The 24,632-nt window shown below is 40.3% G+C and overlaps 1 protein-coding gene across 1 annotated transcript in view; it reads left to right on the top strand.

Annotated features, from left to right (window-relative positions):
- Window positions 1-24,632, top strand: part of LOC136873944 (beta-1,3-glucan-binding protein) — a 243,305-nt gene that overhangs the window by 123,062 nt on the left and 95,611 nt on the right. Inside the window, exon 4 of the mRNA XM_067147324.2 lies at window positions 15,639-15,775. Coding sequence (XP_067003425.2) covers window positions 15,639-15,775 — 137 coding nt within the window. The remainder of the gene's footprint in view (window positions 1-15,638; window positions 15,776-24,632) is intronic.

The following is a 24,632-nucleotide window of genomic DNA, read 5'->3' as shown; positions in this document are numbered from 1 at the left end:
GAGGCTAGCCGCGGACAGTCAGTGTTACACAGTGTTAGAGTGTTGGATTCAATGTGAGACTCGGTGTGCTGGGGTTCGGTGACTGGGCTGAGGGCAACAGCGGAGTGGGCTGTCGCTAGTGTCTGACCGGAGTCTGAATGAAGAGTTGCGGTGGTTGTTGTTGTCGTGTCGTAGTGTGCAGTGAATAGTTGGTCTGGAACAGCTGTTGGCAGCCGTCCTTGTCCCACGGGAGTCAGGATATCGTCACGTACGGAGCGGAATACTGTGTACGCTGCCTTAAAGTACTGTGTGTGTGTGTATTCTTCTGTGAATTGAGTCAACGACTGGAGCATTTATCGTGAGTGTAATTTTAACGGTGTTAATGGTGGTCTTGTAAGTACTGTCTGCTGTTTGACACTGTTGAACTATTGCTGTTCAGTTGTGCACTGTATGCGACTGTTTAAATCACTGGAGTAGAACCAAGGAACAGTCATCGTGTAATGTGTGGCCAGTAGTCTGTGACCAAACGTAGTGGTCTGAACGCACCTGCTGTGAGGGGGAAATGGACTTAGAGAAGTGAAAGTAAGGCGAGCCTGAGAATAGAATTATAGCTCTCTCCAGCTAATATCAACGAGCCGGACCGCCTGCTGTGTGGATAGAACAGAGACTTGTAAATAGCCAGCAATGATTGATTAGAATTGTGTGTGTATATATAGGGTTATTCAAAATGATTAACGGGGTTTCGTGATTTTGTTTTAGACACAATGGAAAACATAGTATTGTTATTGTTGCAGCATTGGGTAGACAAACTCTCAAAGTTTTGTTCTGCATCGACTATAGTGACATCAGTTCCCATCAGATGGCAGCTACGCCCTTTACAAAATGGTGGTCAGCGGTAAGAACGAAGTGTTTTGTACTCTTGAATATCATCAATATCGGTCCGTTACCATAGTCCAGCGCCATTTTCGAACGAAATACAGGAAGGACCCCCCCCCCCCCCTCCGACAACTCTATTCGCAGATGGTATGCTCAATTTGTGGACACAGGTTGTTTGCGTTAAGGGAAAAGCCGTGGGCGTCCCGCTGTGTCAGAAACGGGAGTGAATAGGATCAGGAGCGCTTTTCTCCCTAGCCCTAAGAAATAGACTACAAGAGGCAGCAGAGAACTGAATGTACCGAGCAAGTGGCCGTGCGGTTAGGGTCGCGCAGCTGTGAGCTTGCATTTGGGAGATAGTAGGTTCGAACCCCACTGTCGGCAGACCTGAAAATGGTTTTCCCTGGGTTCCCATTTTCACACCAGGCAAATGCTGGAGCCGTCTCTTAATGAAGGCCACGGCCACTATCTTCCCAATCTCCCAACCTTCCGTCGCCGAAAACCTTCGATGTATTAGAGCGACGTTAAACAAATAGAAAAAAAAAAGGAACTGAATGTACCTCAAACCACTTTATGGCGTGTGTTACGAAGGCGTCTGAAGATAAAGCCATACTGCTTGAAGTTGCGTCAGGCTTTAACAGGAAATGACAAAGTCCTGTGTTCAGAATTTTGTATCGCACTGCAAGAACTTTGTGAAGAAGATGATGGTTTTTGTGACAGACTAGTTTCCAGCAACGAAGCAACCTTCCATGTGAATGGAAAGGTGCATAAACAAAATGTTCAAATTTGTGGACAGACGAACTCTCATTGTTACGTGGAACATGTGTGTTACTCCCCAAAGGTTAATGTGTTCTGTGCTTTTTCGAAGACAAAGGTTTATGGCCCGTTCTTCTTCAATAAACAGACATTGTCAGGTCGACTTACCTGGACATACTTACAGAATGGCTGTTAGTGACGCCAGGGACGATTACGTGTTGCAACAGAATGGTGCACCACCTCATTTCCACAGGGAGGTCAGAGAGATTTTAAACCAAGAACTACCACAACGATGGATCGGACACGGAATGGATTGTGATCAGATGCTCTTAAACTGGCCACCACGTTCTCCAGATTAAACACCGCGTGATTTCTTCCTGTAGGGATACGTTAAAGATCAAATGTTTTTTCCTGTTCTACAAGTGAATATTCGGAAATGAAGCAGTGCATCCGAGCCGCCGCCTTAAATATCGCCGCTAACATGTTGGGGCGTGTGTGGGAAGAGCTAGACTATCGAGTAGATGTGTGTAGAGTGACAAAAGGCGCACATATTGAGCATTTGTAATGTATGTACAAAAAACTTTTTGAATTACAGTACACAATAAAACAAGATTCGCATTTTTACGTCAATTGTACTGTGTATTAGGCCTATGATTTTTTGAAAACCCGACAATCATTTCGAATAACCCTCTATATACAGGGTGAAGCGAACTTCGCGCACTCGGGCATCGCAGCGCGACTCCTCACAAGCCAGCAATAAAAAAAGTATCTCACAAAAGTTCGTCCTGCGAGTATATCCGGCAGAAAAAGAACGTTGAAGGGTGGTAATCTGGCAACACTGTAACCACATATAGGGCAACTACGTCTGTCAGCACATATTAGTCGTGCTGTACAGTTGGTGCAGTGGGTGGTGTTTTGGGTTAACATGCAGGGGGTTGAGGGTTCGATCCTGGGTTGAGGCGCTTTTTTATTTGCTAATTTCCATCGGACATTACATACTGTAATACAGTAAGACACCGTTCCTTAGGTCACATGTATCCTACATTTACAAAATTTAGTAACGCTGAACACGTTGTAACGCATCTAGTAGATGAAGTGGTGCGAATAAATTTACGCCCACGACGTGGAAAGGGCGTCTTTCAAAGCCGACCAACGAAAACGAATGTTCGTCCATTTCTACGATCGTAGTATGTAAGTGCAAATGTTATCTAGAGGACCCGCTGCAATCGCTGTTGACGATTAAGATGCCAGATACCATACCACCTGGACTACATTTACGAAATAAAACACATATGCCTCAACCCAGGATCGACCCCTCGATCCCTCGACCTCCTGCATGCTAACCCAAAACTCTATCCACTGTACCAACTATACAGCACGACTAATACGTGCTGACAGAGGTAGTTACCCTACATGTGGTTACAGTGTTGACAGATTGCCACTCTTCAACGTCCTTTTTCTGCCGGATATACTCGCAGGACGGACTTTTGTGAGAGAGATTTTTTTATTGGTGGCATGTGAGGAGTCACGCTGCGACGCCCGAGTGCGCGAATTTCGCTCCATTCTGTATATGTATTTGTGTGTATTAATTGCTTCATTCAGAGTAACAAACAGTGGTTGTTGTATTCCTAACAATATACAACACTCTCTCTCTTAATCTGTTTATTGTCCAGGTTTGGCTTTTCCCTCGGACTTAGCGAGGGATCCCACCTCTACCGCCTCAAGGGCAGTGTCCTGGAGCTTCAGACATCGGATCGGGGATACAACTGGGGAGAATGATCAGTACCTCGCCCAGGCGGCCTCACCTGCTATACTGAACAGGGGCCTTGGTGGGGGATGGGGAGATTGGAAGGGATAGACAAGGAAGAGGGAAGGAAGCGGCCGTGGCCTTAAGTTAGGTACCATCCCGGCATTTGCCTGGAGGAGAAGTGGGAAACCACGAAAAACCACTTCCAGGATGACTGAGGTGGGAATCGAACCCACCTCTACTCAGTTGATCTCCCGAGGCTGAGTGGACCCCGTTCCAGCCCTCGTACCACTTTTCAAATTTCGTGGCAGAGCCGGGAATCGAACCCAGGCCTCCGGGGGTGGCAGCTAATCACACTAACCACTACACCACAGAGGCGGACCAATATACAACACTTCGTACCTTAAAAGTGATCACACAGAGCGAGGCCGTGATAGGGTCGCCTAGCCGTGAGCTTTAATTCGGGGGATGGTGGGTTCAAACTCCATTGTCGGCAGCCCTCAAGTTGATTTTCCGTGGTTTTCAATTTTCACACCGCGAAAATGAGCTAGAGAGGACAGAAAACTTGATGAAGATCTTAGGACTCGAAGGAAAGGATGGTACATGGAGGAATAGGAGAAATGAAGATCTATACAGACAGGCAGAGAAGATCACAAGCACCATACGTAAGAGGAGACTGAAGTTTTACGGGCACCTCACAAGAATGAGTGGGAGTCGACTAATAAACAAAATATTTTACTACATCGTCAAATTAAAAGCAACAACTAAATGGGTAGAAGAAACAAAAAAAGACATGAAGGAAGTTGGCATCAATCCAAAAGAAATCTTTGATAGAGGTATGTTTTGAGCTAACATTGATAAATTCAAGGGGTTCTAAGAAAAATAAAATGAAAAATCCAAGATCATGTGGTCAGAGGAGAGGAAGAGGAAGTTCTGGGAGAAGAAAAAAAGGAATAACCAACAAGCCAATTGTTTACCATGGTCCAAAGTAGGCAAAAATCGAAGAAATAGTAATTTCAAATTTCCTTTGGGAAAATCAAATGACCATAAAAATATGTCTTAGAGTAAATGAAATGCAAGTTGAAAATTATTAATTTACTAGCTGTAGTACTCGGCGTTGCTCGGACAGTTTTTGAATGTTTACCTTTAAGATTTATTCTTCTTCTTCTTTCCTACCGCTTTTCCCACACCTGTGAGGTCGCGGGTGCGAACTGCGTCGCATATGTGGATTTGGCCCTGTTTTACTGCCTGACGCCAACCCTTTATGGAGAGATGTAATCACTATTGCGTGTTTCTGTGGTGGTTGGTAGTGCAGTGTGTTGTGTGAATGTGAAGAGGAGAGTGTTGGGACGGATACAAACACTCAGTCCTCGAGCCAGAAAGATTAACCAGAAACGATTAAAATCCCCGACGCGCCCGAGAATCGAACCCGAGACCCTCCGAACCGAAGACCAGTACGCTGATCATTCAGCCAACGAGTCGGATTTACCTTTAAGATTTCTATTACCACTTAATTGTGTCTGAACTGAATTTTCATCGAATTCCTTTTTGAGATTTTTTTTGATATTTTAGGGTTATTTAGATGTGTTTGATTTCAAGTTTTATATTATTAAATTTTTAGTAAAACTTTGTCCTTGTTGAAGCTCGAATTGCCTGGGAAGTATTTTGATCCCTTCAAAAATATAATAAGTGATAACTATATGTATTTACCCGTCACGCTGTAGATATGATGTACACGATTTCAACTGTTGCTGAGACTGTTCACCAATCAGACTTGCGAACCCAAAAACAGTGGATTCAACACTAATTTCTGTCACTTTAGATTATTTACTTTTAAGCCCCTCTAAGCACCCAGTCTCAATGGAGGCTGAACGTGGACTTAAACGGTATCCAGAGCTTCACACTTCGTTTCAGCGACACATAAACAATGGATTCGACATGAATATCGGTTATTTTCCATTATTTTTGCACGTCAACTCTTCCCATTCCCCACCCCCAGGGGGCTGTGATGTTTCATCCTCATAGTATTATTTTTACATGGTAAGTCATATGTTTCGTTTAGAGCTATTATGGAACATACCCACATTCAGTTTCGCCCCTTCTCAATCTCCGTACTGATTGCGGCTGAGGTATGATTTAACCATGTAGAGTGTCACTGTTTCAACTCAGCGACCTCGTAAACAATTTATTTGACATTAATATCAGTCATTTTTGTTAATTTTTATATTTCACCGCCTACCCTATAGGTTCTAGGGGTGTTTTACTCCAACAGTATTTTTTCAGATATTAAGTCATATGTGTACCAATTTTGTATGAGGGCTGTGGTAAAAGAAACACACATATTTCCGTAATGTCGGTCACTTTGAAATTTTCTTTTCCAATCCTTCTCATCTCCATGCCGATGGGGGCTCACCAACAACTTTAGGAGTTTCATTAATCACCTCACTGACTCCGAAAGCTATGGATTAGACACAAATATCGGTCGTTTCCGGTAAATCTTTACATTTCGTCCCTACTGCAGAGGCTAGGATTCTCTTATACCTAATGTCGTTTTTTCCAAATAGTAAGTCCAACTTTGGTTGAGAGCTATGCTGGAACATACACACATACGTCCATTATATCCGTTATTTTGAAATTTTGCTTTTCACCTTTTCTCACTTCTGTGCGAAAGTAGGCTGAATTTAGATTTCTAAAAAAATCCGGAGCGACCCCAAAAAGAATAGATTCGACACTATTTTCGAATATTTCTAAATTCCCCTTTCTCCGTAGGGGTGCTAAGGTTGTTATACCTCCACGCAGTTTGTCTGCTGATAGTAACTCATAAGTATAGTTTGGACGAAATCACTCCCGTAGTCCCCAAAAGTATGGATTCAACATTAATGGGTCGTTTTTAGTTATAACTAGCGAATGTACCCGTGCTTCGCTACGGTATTCTACATTGTATTCGAATATCGAAGTAAATAGTGTGCATGCAGTAAATAAGATTGTTTTAAAATTGCATGTCTCTTAGCGTTATCCGAGAAAGAGCATGGGGAGGTCCCCGTACGTTGTTTCCAATGTAAAGTGTTTGTTATGGATTTGTGATATAACGGCAGGCTCACTTGCCTACTGCCATTCACAATCGAGTTGGGAAGTTTACATTATAATTGCAGGCCCCATTGCCTACTATGCGGACAGAATCGATTTGGGGTGTTTTCGTTAAAATGGTAGCCCGCCTTTCCTACTTCCAGACAGATTACAGTTTTTATTATAATGGCAGGCAATTACCCTACTATCACTCGAAATTGAGTTGTGCAGTTATCATTATAATGCCAGGCCCATTTTCCTACTTCCAGCCAGCTTACTGCCAGTCACACCAAGTTGGTGAGTTTCCATCAAAATAGCAGGCCACTATGCCTAATGCCAGTCACATTTTAGATGAGGACATTTCTTTATAATGGCGGGCACCCTTGCCTAATGCCAAACACAATCGGGTAGGGGAGTTTTAAACAAAACTGCATGCTCACTTGGCTTCTGCAAGTCAAATCGAGAAGTGAACTATTCATTACAATTGTAGACCTTCCTTACTAATGACAGTTACACAGGAGTTGGAGAAGGAACCCTTTCATACTGCCAGTCTAAAAAGTCGGTGTGGGGAGTACTGATTACAATAGCAGACCCACCCTTTCTCGATCGCTACAAATCGACATCAGTGAATATATATAGATCGACATACGAAAGTATATGCGTGTTTACAATATTGAAGACCTTCATTTACAGATTAACTGCTACTAAACGTACGTCATATCGACAAAGGATTATACCATAAGACACGCCGGATTTAGTGGCCTAAATGGCTGGTCCTATGATATGTCATCTATTCTTGGGTCAGATTGAGTTAGAAACGTGGAACAGGGTAACGTTCTTGTAAGATTATCGCACATTACATTAATTTTCGGATAATTATGTGACAGCTACATACATAGCATTTGGCTCATATATGGCTACTGGGTGGGCCAATTTTCGTGAAGAGTTTGATGATTCTGTATTTCATATAAGTAATCGAAGGTATGAATTATGCATGTGAAAATTCCAAATTGACTTAACATCCATTAATAGAGAAAAATCAAACGTAAAAGGGATACAGATACGGCAAAAAGTCATAAGACCAAGGTTGTAGATCATTCCAAATTGAACGGAGATTGTGCAATCTGTTATGTGATAGGAATTTCCGAAGGTCTGCACCATCATTAAAATTGCCTGCATATTTCGATATTCTTCGGGGATAAAAAGTGAGAAATTTAATGATCTTGGATGTTTTCCGTTCGTTACGGGCTAAAACGTATAATTTTGTCAAATTACAATTATCTTCTTTTTCTTCTGGCAGATTATGCCGCAATCTGGATTTTGGGCGAGGGGGGTAAAAATTAGGACTTTCAGGAAACTAAACCAAAAATTATGCAGATGGTCATTATTACCCCTTAAACGGAAAGCTGTACGAAAATTTCGCCAAAATAGTCAGTGTAGAGGCACACAGTCGTTACGATTTGATTTATGTAGATAAGGAATCTGCTCCATGTAAAACACCTTTTTGGCTATGTCCGCTGGACTTAACCTGCAAAACTGACCATTCATGATATCTCCCTTATTAATCCTCCTGACGAAAAAATGCACATGAAAAAAAGGTTTAGAGGTGGAATTCCATCACGTTTGGTCGATTTCCAGTCAGGTTGGTCTTGTTCTGTATATATTGTGGAAGAGTAAAATCACCATTTCTTTTCCCTATAAACCGCCAGTCCATTCCGGAACATGAAATGTTATTTACGTTTAAAACCTACCTTTGGACAGGTGGATGCTAAATATGAATTTTGGTTCGAATGTCTTCAGTAGTTTTCAAGTTGTAAGGAATACGCTTTACACGCACCCGCTCGTGAGTTAAGTCCGATGGGACTTGTACAAAAAAAACGGTCCGTTAATGATATCTCCCTTATTAATCCTCGTATCGAAATGATGCACATGAGAAGATAGGTTTAGAAATTAATTTCTACCAAGGCAGGTAGATTTAAATTAACGTTGGTTGTGTATATTTTGTGGAAGAGCAAAATCACTGTTTCGGTTTCGTATAAACCCCCAGTCAGTTCAGGGATTTAGAAACAATATTTGCCCTAAAACCTATCAAGGACAGGTGTATTCTAAATATGAGTCTTGGTGGAAATACATCCAGTAGTTTGTAGCACTTGCGTACATACGGCGTAATTAAGGAAGAAAATAATACAGTTAAGAAAGTTGAAAGTAATAGAAAATGGATTATAATTGAGGACAGCCGGATAACGACAAATATGTAAATGCCAAGTTAATGTATTGGAAAATCAAATGCCCCTCAATAAATTATGCTAGTGTGAGTTATGGATATAATAAAGCGGTAACAGAGGAGAAATTTAGGTCCATTGATTCCTAGGTAAACAAATAATAAGAAGATGACTAATGGTGTTATTACTTAATCTATTCGAAGGCGATTATAACATCCAACGATATTCCGCCAATATCCCGCAGATAGGCCGATTGACGCCTCTATTGCCTTCTACCTAAGAAACAACCACGAATTTAAAAGCATGATGAGGAAAATTGCAATACGTTACTTCCCTGCTGACATGCAGTCAGAGACGTTGCCATGGTAACCTGTAGGTTCGTTTTCGGTTTGTCGGTCACTCAATGCAGAGCATGGTACCAGCAGAAAATTGTAAATTTCTCCGTCATGTAAAGAGTAAGGTAAATTATGAACATAACGAAAGTTGTTTATAATGAAGAGACGTTTCACGTACGGTAAACGAAGTTTACAGAAAATCAATAGTATAAGAGAAAATGGAGGAAAACCATTCTGGTTTTCCCATAAACCCCCCGTCTATTCAAAGATTTTAAAATGATATGCATATTGAAACCTTCCCCGGGATGAGTATACTCTAAATATGAAGTTTAGTTGAGATCTATCGAGCCGTTTCGACGTGATGGTGGCAAAACCATTCTGGTTTTCCTATAAACCCCCGTCTATTCAAAGATTTTAAAATGATATGCATATCGAAACCTTCCCCGGGATGATTATACTCTAAATATGAAATTTGGTTGAGATCTATTCAGCCGTTTCGACGTGATGGTGGAAAAACCATTCTGGTTTTCCTATAAACCCCCGTGTATTCAAAGTTTCTAAAATGATATGCATATCGAAACCTTCCCCGGGAGGAGTATACTCTAAATATTAAGTTTGGTTGAGATCTATCCAGCCGTTTCGACGTGATGGTGGAAAAACCATTCTGGTTTTCCTATAAACCCCCCGTGTATTCAAAGATTTTAAAATGATATGCATATCGAAACCTTCCCCGGGAGGAGTATACTCTAAATATGAAGTTTAGTTGAGATCTATCGAGCTGTTTCGACGTGATGGTGGAAAAACCATTCTGGTTTTCCTATAAACCCCCGTCTATTCAAAGATTTTAAAATTATATGCATATCGAAACCTTCCCCGGGATGAGTATATTCTAAATATGAAATTTGGTTGAGATCTATCCAGCCGTTTCGACGTGATGGTGGAAAAACCATTCTGGTTTTCCTATAAACCCCCCGTATATTCAAAGATTTTAAAATGATATGCATATCGAAACCTTCCCCGGGAGGAGTATACTCTAAATATGAAGTTTGGTTGAGATCTATCCAGCCGTTTCGACGTGATGGTGGAAAAACCATTCTGGTTTCCCTATAAACCCCCCGTGTATTCAAAGATTTTAAAATGATATGCATATCGAAACCTTCCCCGGGAGGAGTATACTCTAAATATGAAGTTAGTTGAGATCTATCGAGCCGTTTCGACGTGATGGTGGAAAAACCATTCTGGTCTTCCTATAAACCCCCGTCTATTCAAGGATTTGGGCCGATGACCTTCGATGTTAGGCCCCTTAAAACAACAAGCAAGCTATTCAAGGATTTTAAAATGATATGCATATCGAAACCTTCCCCGGGATGAGTATACTCTAAATATGAAATTTGGTTGAGATCTATCCAGCCGTTTCGACGTGATGGTGGAAAAACCATTCTGGTTTTCCTATAAACCCCCCGTGTATTCAAAGATTTAAAAATGATATGCATATCGAAACCTTCCCCGGGATGAGTATACTCTAAATATGAAATTTGGTTGAGATCTATCCAGCCGTTTCGACGTGATGGTGGAAAAATCATTCTGGTTTTCCTATAAACCCCCGTGTATTCAAAGATTTTAAAATGATATGCATATCGAAACCTTTCCCGGGATGAGTATACTCTAAATATGAAGTTTGGTTGAGATCTATCCAGCCGTTTCGACGTGATGGTGGAACAAACAGACAAACAAACAGACACGAACAATTTTATTTATATAGATTATATTTCGCCCTCTTCCCTAGGGCTTCTAAGGGTGTCTTGCCGCCACAGCATTTTTTCCAGATAGTAGGTAATACTTGTACCAAGTTCAGTTGACGGGTATATTGGAACCTACACACAAGCATCCATAATTTGGGTCATTTGGACATTTTCTTTTCTTCACTCTTTCTCACCTGTCTGCCAACGTCGGGCTCAACTTGGACTTGAACAACATCCGGAGTGTCACTATTCATTTCAGCGACCCCGAAAACTATGGACGTGACACTATTTTCGATTATTTTTATATCTCGCTCCCTCCAACACCTACTCCGAGAAGTGCTTAGGTTGTTATACCCCCCTGGGGTTTATCTCCTGATCGTAAGTCGTAAATGTACCAGGTTTGGTTGGAATCGCTCCAGTAGGCCCGAAAACCATTAATTCGACATTATTATTGTTCGTGTTTATTAATTAATTAATTAATTTCACCACCTTCCCTAGTGGTTCTAGAAGTGTCCTATCCTAAACAATACTTCCTCCAGATAGTAAGTAATAGTTGTATCAATTTTGGTTGATAGGTAAGCTGGAACATTCATAGGCTCCATCCATTATCTCGGTCATTTTGGACAATTTACTTTTTACCCTTTTCAACTTCTTATGCGAAAGGGGGTTAAACGTAGACTTTAACAAATACGAATGTCATTATTTATCTCAGCGACCCCGAAAGGTATGGATTCGACATCATTTTCTATTATTTTTATATATCTCCCGTCGCCCCCCTCCACACCGAAGGAGGGTGAACTTGGACTTTATAAATTCCCATGTGTTACTATTCATCTCAGCGACCCCGATAACAATGGATTCGCCACTATTTTAAATTATTTTTATATCCAACCACCTCAACCCCATCCCTCCTCCTAAAGATGCTAGGTGTGTTTTGCCACCACGCGGTTAGTTTCCTGATAGTATATCAAAAGTGTACCAAGTTTGGTTGAAATCGCTCCAGTGCTTTAGGAGGAGATGTAATACATACATAGCCACATACAATGACATTTATGCATGCATATATATATATATATATATATATATATATATATACATTAAAATTTAACGAATCGTTTTCGAGAGACATCTGTATGCAATTTGTAGTCGACAAGTGTAGGATTTATCACATCGAAAGGGACCTATGAAACTACCGCGAATGAAATAATTGCTCTAGAGTATGATGACGACGACGCCTTTTTGGTAAAAGAACCTTTTGTATGTCGCTCAGTCGTGGCCATCCATAGGTACTTCAATTGACAGCCTGCGTAGTTACCAGGTAACATCGCATCACACATTTTGTATATATTAGCTAATTTCGTGACTGCAATTTTCATAAGAATCTCCCCCCCCCCAGTCCTAACACGTATTTATGTAAATAATAATAATAATAATAATAATAATAATAATAATAATAATAATAATAATAATAATAATAATAATAATAATAATGGCGAGTGGCCTACGAAAAGGCCTGGTGCAAAACGGCTGAAAACGGCACAAACACCCAGCCCCCAGCCGGAGGAATTAACTAATAAAAAGCTAAAATCCACGACCCGGCCGGGAATGGAACCCGGGACCCTTTGGAAGGAAGGCCAGTATGCTATTTACCCATGGATCCTGATGACTTAGATAGTGCAGTCATGTGAGTTGAATGGAGGATTATAGCTAATATGGCACAAGCCAACCGTTACACATTTAAAAAGACTTGTAAGTGTAAAGCGAATCTTTCAGCTCTCAAAATTCACAGAGAACCAATTGGCATACATTTTATCAAATGAACCTTTCTTACGTCCGCCCCTGTGGTGTAGTGGTTAGTGTGGTTAGCTGCCACCCCCGGAGGTCCGAGTTCGAATTCCGGCTCTGCCACGAAACTTGAAAAGTGGTACGAGGCCTGGAACGGGGTCCACTCAGCCTCGGGAGGTCAACTGAGTAGAGGTGGGTTCGATTCCAATCTCAGCCATCCTGGAAGTGGTTTTCCGTGGTTTCCCACTTCTCCTCCAGGCAAATGCCGGGATGGTACCTAACTTAAGGCAATGGTCGCTTCCTTCCCTCTTCCTTGTCTATCCCTTCCAATCTTCCTATCCCACACAAAGGCCCCTGTTCAGCATAGCAGGTGAGGCCGCCAGAGCGAGGCACTGGTCATACTCCCCAGTTGTATCCCACGACCCAATGTCTCACGCTCCAAGACACTGCCCTTGAGGCGATAGATGTGGGATCCCTCGCTGAGTCCGAGGGAAAGCCAACCCTGGAGGGTAAACAGATTAAGAAAGAAAGAAAGAAAGAAAGAAAGAAAGGATCTTTTTACTAGAAGATATAAAATTGACTTTGGGCTTCTTGACACAGCCGCATTGATAGTTGCCCTGGAAGAAAGAGACCCCACAAAGCCCAGCAGATCCCTGAAGGCTCCTACACTGATGTAATGATAAGCGACGAATGGAGAGGACCAGAGTACCAGCTACGTTACGTCCTTAATGATTTGGTGTCCACGGATTCCATGGAAGGGTATGTCTAAACTCTAGATTCCATGTTCTGGACGGAAGGTGTACCTGTCGCCTCTGTGACATGACCCGCTCTAGATATCACTTAATGGCCTGCAGGAAAAGAACACAACCCATCAGCACATTTGCTAAAGACTGATAAAATGTACAATGTAAACATGTAAAATGTAACAATCATGTACTCGCGTGTACACAATGTGTTTAATACTATATTATATAATGGAGGATTTCGGGACTATATGAGGAAACTTAGTTTTCAGGTTTGTGTAGATGCTTTGTTAATTCACAGAAGACTGCAAACTGATCGTTGAAAGAGATAACAGAGTAAAATGAAGATACATGTGTGTATGTATGTTTGTTGAAGTAAGGATTTTTAAAATTGGCTTTTCGTTGCACCGATACAGATAGGTCTTATGGTGTCGATGGGATAGGAAAGAGCTAGGGGAGAGAAGGAAGCGGCCGTCGCCTTAATTAAGGTACAGCCCCAGCAGTTTTCTGTTGTGAAAATGAGAAATCACGGAAAAGCATATTCAGGGCTGCCGACAGTGGGGGTTCGAACCCACTATTTCCCGAAAGCAAGCTCACAGCTGCGCGTACCTAACCGCATGACCAACTCACTCCGTAAGAAATATTTTGTTACTTTACCTTGTTCGTTGCTATAAGAACGATCTTCAGTCGAAAATTAAGGAACCGTGGGTGTATTTTGAGAGGACCCTGCTTGATAAATGAATAGGGTTTGACTCGGGTCTTTCTTTCTCCTAGGTAATGTCTAACATTTTATATGATAGTGTTCTTGGGCAGAGTTGTACATACAGTAGCTATCTGCTTACTGGGACATGTTGAAGTACAAATTTCTCTTATAGGGATGGTAGTTCTAAAAATAACACAATTCATACGTCCATTGTAGATTCCACAATACAGCGTAGTAATATTAGAGAGAGCTTCAGTAGCTACGGAAGCTGTTGTGGGACGCACAATACAAGTAGGTACGGACTTTCTGAATGCACCCAGAGCAGTGGTCTCCAGTATTCACTCACATTCGTAAGAGAAGTAGAAAGGAACGTAATGTTCGGCTGCCTTTGAAACGAAGACCTCACGAATTCAGCTAACGAGTTACATTTGAATGTACAAAATACAATGGATATTATTTGTATTCAGCAACGCGTTTCACTGACGAAAATATCTCAACAACCAAATAGTTCTCATTGGTGTAGCCTGTATCTCTATATCTCTAGCCGCTAGAGACGATAGTGCGTGTCTTTTGGACACGAACATTTTTCATTACCATTGTTATAATTTTCCATTTATCCAGATGCAGACAATTTTTGAAGTGTGTGTTTATTCTCATCATAACTCCCTCTCACTTCGAGGTCTCATTCTCCCTGTGTTACTTACGAAGAAAGAACATGAACTTCTGCTTAGGATTTTGATGAAATTCTCAAAGTCGAGAGATATGTAAATATTAAAGAATACGGGGAAGTCCTACGTTTTGCAATCCTATCTAAGGGTAATCAGAAAACGAATAAATATGTTTTGTGTCATGTCACGTACAAATAAAGGTTTGTTTAAAAATGTACTGCTGCGCTGAGTGGTTCAGATGGTTGAAGCGCTGGCTTTCTGATCCCAGCTTGGCAGGTTCAATCCTGGCTTGGTCCCGTGGTATTTGAAGGTGCTCAAATACATGCTCGCGCGGGACTAAATTCCGGCACCTCGGCGTCCCCGAAAACCGTTAATGTAGTTAGTGGAACGTAAAGCCAGTAACATGATTATTATTATCAAATGTACTGGGAATCAACTCCAAGGAAGTACAACTATTTATTTTCAGAATGTGAAGATGCATGTTCTTGGCGCGAGAAACCGCTGTGTTTTCAGCACTGCATTGTTTAGTTCACTGTCATGATCTGGAATGAACAAACAGCGCTTTCAATTTTATATACACCTTGGAGGTTGATTATTTATTTGTTTTGTTTATCATGTGAACTGAATTTATAATATACGGAGGTCTGCCAGACAAGAACAATTGTTAGAACAATTACAACCGATAGTAAGGCATTACATACTTCCATAAATTGTATTTGATGTCTTATTTTGTGTGTAAAATATGATGATAGACTTACTTATCCACTTTATATATATTAATATTTATTTCCTCTATACCTTACGTCGTTTCGAAATTTTGGGTTATATTTTTACAATTTTTTTTGTCACAAACTCAATATTTATATTTCCAACAGATCATATTTTTGGATTTGTATATTGCTTACTGTACGTTTTATAATACTCCACTTGTTCCGTTTTATACTTTATTCTTTTAGTGCCTTAATATATTGTAATTGTCAAGTTGTTTGTTCATTTTCTTATTTCGTTATTTGTTTCAGGATTTTGAATTCGTTATGTATGATAATTCTCCGGCAAACTGCTTCGTGAAAGATGGGATACTTCACCTTAAACCGACAGTCCCTGACAATGTACAGAGATTCTCCCAAACTGGCCGTGTAGATTTACGGAAAAAAGGGTGAGTGTTATTAATGAATTTTCTTCATCTGGTTTTCGTACGCCCTGAAACGTCGGCCACACAAAGTCAACTGACGAGTTAAATTACCAACCATTTCTTTATGGTAGATAGCGGAGTTCAAGAAGGTATTTTATTTTTTAAACTAGCAAGACACCCGTGCTTCGCTACGGTATTATACCGAAATTTATGATTGAATGCTTAATATTTTATATTTATAATCCCCCCAAATTTCGCGATGAGACGGCAAAGTTCCTCCCATTTTTCAATCTTTCTTTCCAGCAATCGATTTAGTACTTCTCGGGCTAGCTCGAGTTATTTCTCCCGGCCAGTTGGGTCCTTACATCTTTGCCATCTTTTCCTATAAGCATTTTTAATATAGATCACATCCTTGGAGGGATCCGGCGTGGTGTCTTCTTGGGTGCCTTGGCAGTACTGAACCTGCGGTTGGACTGCATTCGTAGTCATTACCCGGGCAGGACCCGTTTCCAGCGCTGTCCGCACATTTTGACGACGGTCCTGAACATTATTATTAGTGTGGGTGATATTAGTTGAATTTAGATTATTATTATTATTATTATTATTATTATTATAATAATCATTATTATTATTATTATTATTATTATTATTATTATTATTATTATTATTATTATTATTATTATTGTTAATGCTGCCCTGGATCCCGCAGCAAGGTTCTAGACCGCTACTTGGCGGTAAATTACATCTGCTGCCATTGCTGACAATGTGACCAGCACCATTTTCGCGCGTTGGCAATTGCGCGGGACTTCTGGCGATACGAATGATATACTTCCGTGCATTATTGACCTTATTATAGAGGTGAACAATTGCACGGTGAATAACATTTCTACCATTTATTTCAAATATGTTCAAATTTTTATTTACATGCCAGGAGAATCTACTGTAATCTAACTTTAAGTTCTCCAAAGGAAAATATGGCTCTTGAAAACGAACTCAGGAAAGATTAAAAATGATCGGTTTATGAGTAGAATAAGTACATTATGGACAGTAAAATCAATTGGTCTGAACTCCTTTTTCACCCCACCGCCGTTAAATTGATTTACACCCCCCGCCCCCAAATAAAAGAAGGCGCGTTTCTTTATGTTAAAGCAGATTCCAAATACCAATGTTCACGCCTGTTACCTTCAGTTTTGAGATATAAGTATCCCCATGAAAATAATTCACTTCTTTTTTCACTATCTTTCACACTCCCCCGCCCCTTAAGTGAATTTTCCGCCAAAAAATACTTGTTTCTTTTAATAGTAAAGCATCTTCTAAATACCAATTATCATGACTCTAACATCTTCAGTTTTTGAGATATGTGTCCTCATGAAAGGAATTCAACTCCTTTTCACCCCAGCCCCCCAAGATGATTCACCCTAAACGCGTTTTTCTTTGTTGTTAAAGGAGATCCAAATACCAATTTTCACGTCTGTAACAACTCTAGTTTTTATTAGATGGAAGTATCCTCATACAATTAATTCAATTTATTTATCAATTATTATTTCACCTCCCCCTTCTTCATTGGATTTTCCGAGAATATGCGTTTCTTTACTTTTAAAGCAGATTCCAAATACCAATTTTCACGTCTGCAAAATCTTTCGTTTTTGAGATAATAGTATCTGCTTACAAATAATTCAACTAATTTTTAAATCCCCCCCCCTTAAGTGGATTTCCTTAAAAAAGTACGTATTTCTTTATTTTTAAAGGAGATCCCAAATACCAATTTTAAGGTGTATATTATCTTAAGTTTCTGAGATATAAGTATCCTCATTAAAGGCATTCAACCCTTTTTTCAAACTTTTTCACCCCTCCTATTGGGGTTTTCCGAAAACAAAAAATGTGTTTATTTTTAAAGAAGATTCTAAATACCAATTTTTACATCTGTAAACTTTTAAAGATTTGAGATACAGATACTCTCATTTTAAAAAATTTGCCCCCCCTTTTCACCCCCTTAGCGGCGGAATACCCAAAAATCCTCCCTTAGCGAGCACCTACATTGTAATATAAATGTATCCTCAAAATTTCATTTCTTTATGTGTAGTAGTTTTGGCTCGGCGATAATGAATCAGTCAGTCAGTCAGTCAGTCAGAACAAGTTCTTATATATCTATATCTATATCTATATAGATGTGTTACTTGCTACACTGCTGAGGCTGATTTTAATGAGCTCGCTGATTTTATCGTACCGGGCGAATTGTCCGTGCGGTTAGGGGCGCGCAGCTATGAGCTTGCATCCGGGACATAGTGGCTTCGAACCCCACTGTCGGCAGCCCTGAAGATGCTTTTCCGTGGTTCCTCATTTTAACACCGAGCAAATGCTGGGGATGTACTTTAATTAAGGTCACGGCCCTTATTTCCCACTCTTAGACCTCTCCTACCCCAACGTCGTCAGTCGTCATAAGACCTATTTGTGTCGGCGTGACGTAAAGCCAATTGCAAGAAAAAGAAAAAAGAGAGATTTTATTGTAACAAACGATATTGTCTGGAAAACATTGTGGGACTTGTGACATTTCGCAGACGGAGACTGAGCTAGGGTGGGTTTCATCATACAATGTTTATAACGTAATGAAGTTTGTAGAATGTTCAGTTTTTTTTTTACAATATTTTATTTAAGTCGCAACGACACAAATGGGTCCTATGGTGATGATGGGATAGGAAAGTGCTAATAATGGGTAGGAAGTGGCTGTGGCATTAAGAAAAGGTACAGTTTCAGCATTTGACTGGTGTGAAAATGGGAAACGATGGAAAATCATCTTCAGGGTTGCCGACAGTGAGGTTAGAATCTACTATCTCTCGAATGCACGCTGATAGCTACGGACCCAAACCGCGTTGCCACTTGCTCGATATATTCAGTTTTAACATTTTTACAATCTTACTACTAGTTTAAAAATACAATTAAATTTGAAGGCAATATAAAATTTCGTCCAATGGTGCGATGTCAGGGAATTTACCCATCACACTAGCCTCATTTCCTCGCTGAGTCGCAACTCCAGTGTATTGTTGCAGGAATTCAATGGAACGTAGCTCTACTGCAATAGAATTTAGTTGTCTGCCAATTCCTTAACACATTGCTGACCGGATGCTTGAGCTTGTCACATACCCTGTGGACCGGACATTTTTCTACTAAGCATACTAGGGTGCACTTGATTATAAAATGTACATAAATATTAAACCAGTCAAGATTTTATGTTTAAAGTTGGTATGAGTACTCATCAATGCCCCTAGTAGTACTTCAACATATCTAAGATAAGCAAGCAAATGCGTGTTAATTCAACAACACATCATTAATGTTTACATCGTTGTCGTCGTCAGAGTCACTTGAATAAATAAGCACACTAGGTAAATTACGGCGTGTAGAGGCTTGAATATCACTTCCACTATCACTCTCACATTCAGTTTCCATTAATTCATTATCACTATATCCATTTGAACGATCGTCGGCATATAATTCTTATCGTCGTCAGGTAACACCGTATTCCGCGGGCGCTCCATCTTGTCATTGACTGAACCGGCAGAAAGAAAGTCGACGTTTCGAAACTAAATCAAAGAATAAAAGAGGCCGTGAATAAAAGATAAGTGGCAGATATACATCTACGACTTATTATACTCAATGTGCAAGTTCGAAATAGTTCAATACATGGTCAAGAGATGTCACAGGAAGACCGAAAACAATGTCGTGAATAAAACCGAGATTTCTCGGGGCCCGTCACCCATGTGTTTAAACCTAAAAACCCTTTTTTACTTTGCGAAAATCAAATGATCATAAATATGTCTCTCGGTCCTGGCCATCCATTAACGGCTGCTAATTTCACATGACCACTAGCCATAAATGCCTTTGTTGGCAGGACCTAGTGTTTACAGTGCACTATGTCTTCTGGTATAGGCTAGAGAAATTTTGTTGCTTTCACTGATCTGTCTCAGTCTTATCCTTGGCTTTGACAATATGAAGTGACTGAGGTATGAGCGATGCTAGTAATGCCAATCCTTATGCAGCCAGTCCCTGCTATGAATGGTGTGAAAATGTTGCTCATAGGGTCGGTTGGTGTATGCATTTCAGTGGGCTTGGCAGATTGATATGTAATAGCAGCTCTGGCTCGGCGAGGAAAGCAACGGGAAACTACCTCACTCATTTCCCTAGTACGCCTCTTCAATGATGCCTAGGCCATCTATGACAGCTGGTGGCAGTGCTGTTGAGTATCCCACCAGGGGAATCGCTGACAGACTGAACATACATACTAGCCATAAGACATAGCCTGCACGGTTGCTAGGTAACACTGTTTGGCCATCCATATCTTACATCACCCCCTGCACTTTTGCTAGGGTTACACTTCCGTAAGGCAAATTTTCAGATGACATTCATTGACATTCATGTCAATAAAGCTTTTTGGCCTCCTTACATCATGGTCCCGTAATTTCTACGGCGTGCCCCAAAAAGATATGATTCTCAATTACTTCGTTATACTCTGTACGACTGATTTCATAAGGTATAGAATGATTACACAAGAATGTCATACCGAGGCATAAATTGCCAAAGTGATATTACCGTTGTTTTTTTTTTTTGTTCAAGGATTATGATTGTATAGTTTAAAATCTCTTTATTACAGAAGGAAGCATGAGAAAAAACATTTTGCAATATGCAAATCATTCGTGTGAACAGTCGGTGAGAAGGATTCACAAGTTTCGCAATTAAAACAAGAACTATCGGACAATAATGTGATACGTTGAAAGATTGCACTAGGCAGCGTTCTTCGCAGCAGTGTGAGTGACATGTGCGCGGATGTTGCGTTATGTGTTCCGTTACCATGCACAGATATTGAAGAAGGTTATGACGTAAATTACAAACTACATATAAAACACAGCATCATGCTCGACTGACTGTCAACTACATTATGTGTTGATGTTAAAAATGTTATTTTATTCACTCATTATATTTTCGTTTTTGTTATTTAAAGTGAGAAACCTGCATTTATATTATTCACAGTGTATTGGTTACGTTTTTTGTAATAAACCTATGCCTGTAAAATTGTCTGAGAGTAAAATCATGTGAATACAGAATTATAATCAGTAAATTAACTCAGTATGAAATGTAAAATTTCAGAGATATCAGTCAGTCACATAACGAGATCAGTCATTCGCACACCACATGTTTACATATCTGTGCATGGTAACGGAACACATAACGCAACATCCGCGTACATGTCACTCACACTGCTGCGAAGAACGCTGCCTAGTGCAATCTTTCAACGTATCACATTATTGTCCTTATAAATTGAGTTTCAGATAAGTTCTTTTATGAAGGTGCACCTTGAGCTTTGCTCTCCAAACAATAGTTTAGAAAACAGTATTCAAAGTAAACGTTCAGAGAAATATGCAAAGAAACATGCTCACGCGAATAGAGAGTTGACATTTATGTCAGTCACGGAAACTTTGGAACCAAGTATTTAGTATGATTTTTATTTTTAAACCATGTTTTATATGCCATTGCAGTTATCAGCGTTCCTTTATCCTATTGCGTTATTAGAATTTTCAATTTACACCCACCACAACGTTTATATAGATTTTTATTTGCTGAAGAGTATTGCAAATACCAGTCAGTCACACATGGAATTGCTCTATACTGTTATCAATTTGGACAATAATAAAGTCCAAAATTCACCTCCTTTTCCACCTAAATAACGCAAGGAAGCAATTGTAGGACGTTCACATTTGATTAGGTATCTCCGGGAATTTCTGAGGAACAACTAATACGGTAGTTCTTCTTGACTTCCAAAATCTCTCCAGACCTACAGTTTTACGTTGAATTCAAACGATTGAGACGTGATTATCCATTGCGAAAATCTCTCTTGCATTGCGTGGAATTCTAAGTAACCATCTTCATGATAAGCTAGGAAACAGACATGACCTGTCATTAAATACTTGGATCATAATATGAAGATTTGGAATTCAAGAGGACAATTTGGGTAAAATGTTCGTCTATAGGAAGAGTAATTAGGAAGGTGTTTAGAAATATTTCCAACTTCTCCGACATCATTTCAAGAAAAACGTAAGTAAAATACTGATAGGGAATCCGCCACCTGGGATACAGCAATAAGTGCAGATCAGTGATGAATGGTTGGAGAACGATTATATGTAATTTTTCATAAACATAGATTAATTTTCCAATAAATGACACATTGCTTGCTAAATATAACAATAATTGAGAGTGCAGTCAAACCGAAATGCAAGATAAAATTTGTGCCAGCTTGAGTTCGAAAGAGATAGCACAATGATATTAGCTTCAATTTGCTTCCTAAATAAGGAATGGTGGTAGGTTAAGTGTATCAAAATTGAGTATTTGAGACGCTTAGATTTAATGATATTATCTAAGCTCCTGTAAATATGAGAAGAAGATTTGCTGAAGAAAACTGTTTACCTACCGGACCCACAGCATGTGCAAACTGTAAACTAGGACTCCCTTTTTCGTGCAATTACAATTTTCACACAAACAGGTCTGTAAATGAGTTCGGTAGATGGTGGGTTCGAATCCCACCTTCGGCAACCCTGAAGATGGTTTTCCGTGGTTTTCCATTTCCGCATAAAGAAAATGCTGGGCTGTACGTTAATTAAGACCATAGTTGCTACCTTCGCAATCCCAACCCTTTACTATCCTTGCGTCCCCAGAAACCTTCGATATGTTAAAGGAGAAAAGAAGATTTAATTCAAATAATGTTTGAAATACAATTCTAATATTGTCCGCCTCTGTGATGTAGTGGTTAGTGTGATTAGATGTCACCCCGGAGGCCCGAGTTCGATTCCCGGTTTTGTCACGAAATTTGAAAAGTGGTACGAGGACTGTCGGGAGGTCAATTGAGTAGAGGGGTTTAGATTCCCACTTCAGCCAACCTCGAAGCGGTTTCGGTAATTTTCTTCTTCTTCTCCTGGCAAATGCCATCTGGGTGAGGTATTGGTCCTCATCCCTACTTGTATCACTCACTCAAAGTCTCACGCTCCAGAACACTGCCCTTGAGGCGGTAGAGGTAGGATCCGTCGCTGAATCCGGGAGAAACTAACCCTGGAAGGTAAGCGGATGAAATAAAGTAAATAAAAATGATTTATCCCACTACTCTTATTTTGCTTTCAAAGGGAGCCTTTCATTTCCATGCTCTTCGTAGCTCTTTTCTTTCATTTGCCGATACCTTGATTTTTCAAAGTGTCAAACCTCTTCCTTTCTCCCTCTGACTAATGAATAGAGGAAAATTGCCCAGGTGCACTTCCTCTTAAAACAATAATCACCACCACTACCTCTGCCTATCCCAGGAGGTGACTGGCAGGAGGACCTCCATGGTCTCCCAACTGGGAGCATAGTTGGCAACCGCGGGGCCCTAGCCGGTGCAGCACTGCTTCAGCTTGTTTTTATTTGAGACAGACGGATGGACAGACAGACAGACAGACAGACAGACAGACAGACAGACAGACAGACAGACAATCGTTGGTTTCTGAGGTCATTATGTGACATTGAATATTTTGCTTAGTCAAATACGATTATAATTTTTATTATGTAGAAGTAAAACGTGAATTTAATTTATAAAGGTAGTCAATAAGCATTGTTGGAGGTCCGACTCCTTGGCTGGGTGGTCAGAGTTGATGCGTTCATTTTAGACGACCCCGGGTTTGATTCCCGGCTGGGTCGGGGATTTTAATCGCGTCTGATTAATTCTTCTTGCCAGTGGACTTTTACGGTTTTCGGAGACGATGAGGTGCCGGAATGTTGTCCCACAGGAGTTCCTTAACATGCTAGTAAATCTTCCGACACAAGACTGATGTATTTGAGCACCTTCAAATACCACCGGACTGAAACGGGATCGAGCCAGCCAAAAGACCAGCGCTCTACCGCCTGAGCTACCCAGCTCGGTTGCGTATTTGTGTTTGTCCCAACAATTTCCTCTTCATATTCATACAATACATCACACTACCAACTACGACAGAAACACGCAATAGTGATCACATCGCTCCATACCGTATAGAGTTGCCGTCAGGAAGGGCGTGTTTTACACTTAAAATATAACTTGTAAAAGAATGCATTCCAATGTCACGATTCAATTTCATCTTAAAAACATGTTTACTTTAGATTTAATAATGCTCCATACTAGCACATTCGACTGTCTTAATGACTAATCTTTTACCTTAATGATAGTAGTGTACGTATCAAGATACGTTTACATGGAAAGAACAGTTTAACTCTGTCCTTGTATGCATGTATGTATGTATGTATGTAATGTATGTAATGTATGTAATGTATGTATGTATGTATGTATGTATGTTCAGTCCATCAGCGATGCCACTGGTGGGATCCTCAACAGCTCTGCCATCAGCTGTCATAGATGGCCTAGGCATAACTGAAGAGGCGTACTAGGGAAATGAGGAGTGAGGTAGTTTCCCGTTGCTTTCCTCACCGAGCCAGAGTTGCTATTACATATCATTCTGTCAAGCCCACTGAAATGCATACACCAACTGACCCTATGAGCAACATTTTCACACCATTCATAGCAGGGAGTGGCTGCATAATGATTGGCATTACTAGCATCGCTCATACCTCAGTCACTTTCATATTGTCAAAGCCAAGGATGAGACAGAGACAGATCTATGAAAGTAACAAAATTGCTCTAGCCCATACCAGAAGACATAGTGCACTGTAAATACTAGGTCCTGCCAGCAAGGGCGTTCTGTCCTTGTACCCGTTTAAAAAAATGTATACCGGTATCTTGATTTTGTTTCACATTTCTATGGCTGAAGCTCTAAATAGGAGAAGAAACATGTGCCATTAACTTTATAGTTATTCTTAATCGAATAAACAATTTATA

Source organism: Anabrus simplex, chromosome 1 (genome assembly GCF_040414725.1).
Source record: "Anabrus simplex isolate iqAnaSimp1 chromosome 1, ASM4041472v1, whole genome shotgun sequence".
Classification (NCBI taxonomy): domain Eukaryota; kingdom Metazoa; phylum Arthropoda; class Insecta; order Orthoptera; family Tettigoniidae; genus Anabrus; species Anabrus simplex.
This window is presented reverse-complemented; position numbering and strand designations above follow the sequence as displayed.